A 6,639-nucleotide genomic window follows, 5' to 3' on the forward strand; every position below is an offset into this window, starting at 1 on the left:
CTCCCCAGTGCTCCGCCCCCAGCCGGGGAGCTGGGCTGAACCTCCTCAGCGATTAATGTCCCACGTGCAGGGTGTAAACATCGTGTTTGTGCACACGCGTGGGTGTGTGTGTATACTAGAGCGTGAACTCAGGGCTCGAGCTCTGTCCTTCAGCTCTTAGGGTCAAGGCTGGCGCTCTCCCGCTTGAGCCACGGCTCCACTTGAGCTTTCTGATGGTTAATTGGAAATAAGAATCTCGGATCTGTCTGCCCCGGCTGGCTTTGGCCTGCAGGCCTCAGTTCTCAGCCTCCCGAGTAGCAGGGATCACCCGTGTTACCGGTGTGAGCCCCCCGCCCCGGCTTGCAAACATCTGCAGTGTGGACACAGATATAGAAACCAAGCGGCTAGCGAGCGGGACCCCCCCCCCGGCCCCCCCCCCCCCCCGCGGTCCCCGCGTTTGGGCTGTAAACCTGGGAGGTTTCTGGGATGCCGGGAACAGAACACAGCCCGTCTCTTGCCTTTCCAGGCACGGGCAAGGCACCTACTTCTACGCCGAGACGGGCAGCAAGTACGTGGGCACCTGGGTGAGCGGTCAGCAGGAGGGGGCCGCCGAGCTCATCCACCTGAACCACAGGTACCAGGGCAAGTTCCTGAACAAAAACGTAAGTCTGTGGGGCCGGGCGCCGGGCAGTGAGAGGCGCAGCCATCTCCCCCCTAGCTGGCGCCCGTGGGCCGAGGGCAGCGCAGGCGGGGCGGCGGGAGGCGAAGCAGGGCTCCGCACGCGGCTGCTAAGTCACAGGACACCCCAGCCCCCCCCCCCCCCCACCCGGGCACGCCTGTTCCCAGGTAGATGAGGCCCAGGTGTTGGGCTTGGCGTCCCCCGGGAGGAGGGTAGCTCGCAGCTGCAGGCCTGCCCATGCCGCCGCTGCCCCCGCAGGGATTTGGGGGTTCAGAGTGCCTGCCCAGGTCTGGAAGCTTCTTCGTGCGCGCTGTGCCGGCCGCTGGCCCTTTGTGATCGGGAGAGTCTGGCCTTGCCCACCTCTCCCTTACAGGGCACTCCCGCGTGCTCTGGGCATCCGCGGGGGCTCTCGGGGTCCGAGTGGAAACTGAAGAGAGGTCGGTGGTGTTAGACGCTCACGCGGGGACGTGTAATTTAATGAGAGCTCAGGCCCCCTGAGAGCCCGGCTCTGGCCACACGGAACTCACACTGCAGCCGTTCATACGGACCAAAGCTCCCGGAGGCTTCGCCCTCGTTAGGAAATGATTTACAGTCCTGCAAACAGCAGGCGAGGACATTCCCATCGTAAAGCCCTGGAGGGCTAGACTCGCCCCTTCCCACCCCTCCTCCCTCCCCCCTCCCCACCCTCCCGGCTCCATGTGGGCACACGGGACCCAGGCTTTGTGCTTCCTTAAAGATCCCTGTGTTCTAGAAGCAGAGTTGTAAAGAATCTGTCAACGGCCCTGCCTCCAGCGAGCTGGGCGTGGGCTCTGACCTACTAAAATTCTGCAGTGACTGCCGTTTACCTGTCGTAAAGTAGTAAAACGTGGTTAAGGTCTTAAAACACAGCGGGACGTGTCACCTGTGACTCCCTGAGCCCTTACTTCACAAACGTTTCTGGTCCCTCTGTGCGTGTGTGTGTGTGTGTGTGTGTGTGTGCACGTGCACGTGTGCCCACTCATCCTGGGACTTGAAATCAGGGCCGGGGCACTGGCGCTTTATCACTTGAGCCACACCCCCACCTCCACCTTTTTGCTGGTTCATTGGAGATAGGAGTCTCTATGGAGTTTTCTGCCCAGCCTGGCTTTGAACCTGGACCCTCAGATCTCAGCCGCCCGAGCAGCTAGGATGACAGCTCGCCAGTGTCTGGCCGACCCCTGTCACTCTTGCCCAGCGCGGGGGGCTGGGGTGGGCTTCTTGGCGCAGCCGTCGGGCAAGCGGGCGATGTGTTGTTCGCTTGGGTCTTGAACCTTCCGCGTGACGGACGTGCCCGGGTTTTCTCTGCCCACAGCCCGTCGGCCCTGGGAAGTATGTGTTCGACATCGGGTGTGAGCAGCACGGAGAATACCGGCTCACGGATATGGTAAGCCGGGGGACCCCAGCCGAGGAGCGGCGCGGCGCCTTGCGTGATCGGGAACGGGCACACGCGCACGTCCCCCCATCCCCGTGCCCAGCTCAGGGACGGCAGAAGACGAGGCCTCGATTCCGTGGCTAGGGGCCAGCTCGTCCCGGGCAGAATCAGAGCGCCCCGAGCCGCGGCTGAGACCTGTAACGGGGGTCCCCGCGATCTGAGAACAGCCCGAGCTGTCCTCAAGGCCGGAACGAGCCATTCCCACGGGCGCCGGGACCGCGCTCGCTCGCCTCAGACGGGTGGCCAAAAGTTTGCACGCGAGCCGTGTTTGGCAAAGGGCGTGTTGCAACCCACGGCTTAGCCGGTGATAAGCCGTGGCTCAAAAAACAACTGGAAAATAGAACGGAAACCCCAAGGGCGTTCTGCGGGAGACACACCTGCCGGGGTTCTGTGTCTGGGCTGCTGGTGTTGAGTGTCACCTGCAGGGCCCTCGGGCAGCGGGGCCCGCATTTCTCCCACAGCCTTGTGGGGGAAGGGTGATGAGCTTTGAAGTTTGGGCCATTATATCATGGCCACTACTACTACTAAACACACATGTGCGCGCACAACTATACTACATCCCTGTGTCTGAGTGGTCCTGCCTGAATAATATGCTTTCTCCTCTTCCATGAGATGCTACGCCTTACGCAGGTTTCGGGGTTGCCACATTAAAGTGCAGACCCAGCAACTTAACCCCCGGGAACTCTCTCGTGCCCGCTGGATGGAGTCCACGTTGGGGTCGGCAGGGCTGCCCCCTCCTGAAGCGTGAGGCAGAACGTCTTGAGGCAGAACGTCTCGCTCCTTTTATGTAGATCTTAGCTGTCTAGCACTGCGAAAAAACACCCAAGAAAAACAACTTCAAAGGAGCGACGATGTATTTTAGTTACAATGTCAGAGGTCGCAGTCCACGGTCACCTGGCCCTGTTGTTCTGGGGCCTGTGATGAGTTTCCAAACAGTGAACTCATTTCAGAGGGAGCGTGTAATAAAACAACACCGCTCACCTCATGGTGGTCAAGAACCAGAGAAAGAGAGGGAGGAAGACAGATGACAGACAGACAGACGGAGAAAGAGACAGCGAGACAGAGACAGAGAGGCTGGTTAATCCTTAAAGGAGAGGGAGGAAGGAGAAGCCCAGGTCCCGAGCCGGTGTTCCCTCGGGTTCAGACTCCAGCGCTCCGTGCCAACCTCTCCAGCTCAACTCCTCCTCCTGTGCTTCCCATCGCTTTCCAGCAGTGCCCCTAGCCGGGAGCCACGTCTTTAGCACATCAGCTTCCGGTCAACACTTCCTATCCAAGCTGTAGTGGGGTACCACTGGCCCCCAAAGCTCCATGGCCATTCCACCATGCCAAATGCATCCAGTCCTTCTCCAAGAGCTCCCCAAATCTGCGCACTGACGGCCTTGTCCAGGAGACCAAACCTGGGGCTTCAGGCACGCGCTTCGCTGCCGGCCCCTGTAAAACCAAAGCTGCCCCCGGCACCCCAGCGCAGGGTAAACCGCCCCACTCCAAAGGAGAAGACTAGGGGAGTGGCGGGGAGGGCCAGACACGAGCGAGACCCAACGCCATCAGAACCAGCGGCAAATCCTCTACCCCACGGCTGTCCCCTGGGTCCACGGAGCCTCCCCTGGGCCGGGTCTCCCCTCCCCCCCCCCCGCCTGTGCCAGGCTCCGTGCTCCAGGCACCTCCAGCACCCCGAGGCCTCCATCCATCGCAGCGGAAGTGCCCCCTTCCTCCCCCCTCCCCCTCCCTCCCCTACCCCCCCCCCCCCGCAGCTCCATGCATCCCCCGCCCGGGCCTGTGGGGACCTGGACTGTGCTCTGGATGCCCCGTCACGCTTGCACCCGCCCGCCTGCCCGCCAGCCGGCATTGCCCGGAGCCGTGGGCGCCGCCCGGTGCCGCCGGCCGCACCCGGCACGGCCTGGCCCGGTCCGCGGAGGTGGCGCTGCGGGCCGGTCCTTCAGACGCCTCTCCCTGCTCACACCCCGGGCCCGCTGTTGAGATGCCCTCGAGGGGGCGAGCCCGCTGGCCCCGCCATGGCGCCGCCTTTCCTCCGCGCGTGTCCGTCTCGCGGTCCGTTTCTCCAGGCCTCGTAGAACGCTCATCGTGCTCAGCAGCACGAATCTGAGCGACTCCATTTTTACTGGGTGACTACTGAAAGGTCATGTTCTAAGGTGCTGGAGGGTGAACCCCCGGGGGTTGCCCTCTGCGGCGGCCGCCTCCCCCCAGCCCTGGCAGGGTCAGGGCTCAGCCCTGAGCCCGTGCTGCGTGCGTGGACGGCCCTTCTCCCCACTGCCCTGCGCGGTGGACGGCCCTTCTCCCGGCTGACCCGCGCGCGTGGACGGCCCTTCTCCTCACCGACCAGAGTCTCAGGAACCCGCGCGGCACGGAGCCGGCCTCGTCCTCCGGTGTTCCAGACCCAGATCGCGTGGTTTATGGCACGTTGACATTATTTTTTGCCCTTAGGAAAGAGGAGAAGAGGAGGAGGAGGAGGAGACAGCGGTCACGATCGTTCCCAAATGGAGGGCTATAAAAATCACGGAGCTGGCCCTGTGGACGCCGACCCTCCCGGAGGAGAAGCCCGTCGTGGAGCGGCCTGTGGTGGAGGAGGCACCGGGAGCCGAGGGTGTGGACACAGGGTCGGGGGGGGGGGTAGGGTCACCCCGGTCTGTGGGCGTGTGGGGGCCCTGGGTCGGAGGGGGTGGATCCCCGAGTTCCGTCCCGTGAGCAGCCCGTTCTCGGGGGCACCCTGTGGGGGGCGAGGGGGGCGGGGCATCAGGAGGACGAGCTTCGGGATCGGGTTCGAGGGGGCGGATGGGAGGGAGATGACGCGGGACTGGACCCGGGGAGAGGGTGGCTAGGACATGGGGGGGCCTCCCTGGGCGTGGCGGGACCCCATGCTGCCAGCTGCCAGAGTGACAGGACAGTGCCCTTCGCCGAAGGAGCCCCAAGCTCCTTTCCTGTCCAGACGGAGCGACATGGCTGCTGGTCTCTGTTCCCTCGGGACGCGCGTGGGCATCCAGTTCACCAAGGGGTCCCAGAGCCAGCTCCAGGGCCCTGGCCCTCCACGTCCCGTGCAGGCCCCGCTCCCCCCCCACCCCCAGCACGCACCCCTGCAGGGCCCCTCCCCACGGCGTGGCCGGGGCCTCGGTGAGGCCAACGGGGGGGGGGCAGGTCGAGAGTCGGGGCGCCCTGAAGGAAAAGTGCCGCATGCTAGAAAGGTCGGGGCGACCCCCCCAGCCACAGGGGTGTCCCCCCTTGGCCTGCCGCCCTGACCCCGCCCTTCCCTGGCCTTGTGGCAGGCTCCAGCGAGCTGGTGGAGGAAAGCCCGCCCTTGCCGGAAGGATTCGAGGGGGAGATCGACTTGAGGTCTGGAGATGAAGAAGAGCTCCCCCGGCAGGAGAGCCGCGAGTTCAATTACGAGGGGGACCCGGGTGAGGACCGGGGAGCCCGGCCGCCCCGCCCTCCTCCGCGGGGCCGTCCCCCCCCCCCCCCCCCGGCCAGGCCCCACGGGCGGCAGGGGCCTCGGGAGGATGGAAGCGGGGCCCGCGCCGGGGCCCGCGCAGGCCGCCGCCTGCCTTCTCTCGTGACAGGCCTCGGAGGTGGTCACCGCGTGGAGGGGCCGAGGGACCCGTGGGGCACCCCGGGGCCGGGAGAGGACGGGCTGCTGGGAGGGGGGGTGGGGAGGGGGGAGGAGGGCGGAAACGAGGGCGGAGCGGACAACGTCTGCGGGCCCGGGGGACAGCCCGGAACTCGGCCCCGGCGCAGGGCCCGTGGACGGGGCGCGAGGGGGCGTGGCGCCCCCCCCCCGGGCGGGGAGAGGGGCCGCGGGCCGCCCGTACCGTGGAGGGCAGCGCCCACAAGTCACCCTTACCAGAATGAGAGGCGGTGGAGCCCTGTGTATCGTGATTCCCGCTGACATCTCTGCAGCACGACTTCCCATCCATGGGAGTCACACGCCCTACGTTAAAAGTTAGGACCTTTCTGTGAGGGGACACAGACAGCGGAACAGTGGCCACGTGTGTCCCTAAAGTCACTGTTCTGCCCGGCAGCGCGTCCAGGTAGGAAGTAGTCATTACAGTTTCACGTGCGTCCTTGGCTTGGTGTCTGCCTCGAGCAGAACAAGCCGTTTGCCGGTGCTTTCCACCAATTCCAGAAGAGGAGTCGGTGTGAGCTTCCCACTCCGGGCGGTCCCGTCGTTAGAGTCGTTCTGTCCCAAGATTCTGTTCCTAGACGGGGAACCTTCAAAACCCGCCGAGGTGACCAGGACGCGCACCGACCCGCGCCGGCGCTTCTGTTTTCTCCCCAGGGAACATGAGCTTTGAGGAAGAAGGTCGATTCTCGGACCTGCAAGACTGAGCTGAGCGCGCACGCCCGGCCGCGCGGCCCCTCCGGGCCCTGGCCGGCCACCCCGGTGCGTGTGAGATCTGCCGATGGCCGCCCCGGTGCGTGAGCTCTGCCGATGGCCGCCCCGGTGCGTGAGATCTGCTGATGGCCGCCCCGGTGCGTGAGATCTGCTGATGGCCGCCCCGGTGCGTGAGCTCTGCCGATGGCC

General features: G+C 65.1%; 1 protein-coding gene across 2 annotated transcripts in view; it reads left to right on the top strand.

The window, feature by feature from the left end:
• Positions 1-6,450, top strand: part of Rsph1 (radial spoke head component 1) — a 40,406-nt gene extending 33,956 nt beyond the window's left edge. For both annotated transcript variants that reach the window (XM_048346194.1, XM_048346195.1), the window contains 5 exons: positions 506-641; positions 1,989-2,060; positions 4,551-4,710; positions 5,387-5,518; positions 6,394-6,450. In XM_048346194.1, coding sequence (XP_048202151.1) covers positions 506-641; positions 1,989-2,060; positions 4,551-4,710; positions 5,387-5,518; positions 6,394-6,443 — 550 coding nt within the window. In that variant the 3' untranslated portion in view covers positions 6,444-6,450. The remainder of the gene's footprint in view (positions 1-505; positions 642-1,988; positions 2,061-4,550; positions 4,711-5,386; positions 5,519-6,393) is intronic.
• Positions 6,451-6,639: the final 189 nt, after the last annotated feature.

This window comes from Perognathus longimembris, chromosome 5, assembly GCF_023159225.1.
Source record: "Perognathus longimembris pacificus isolate PPM17 chromosome 5, ASM2315922v1, whole genome shotgun sequence".
Classification (NCBI taxonomy): domain Eukaryota; kingdom Metazoa; phylum Chordata; class Mammalia; order Rodentia; family Heteromyidae; genus Perognathus; species Perognathus longimembris.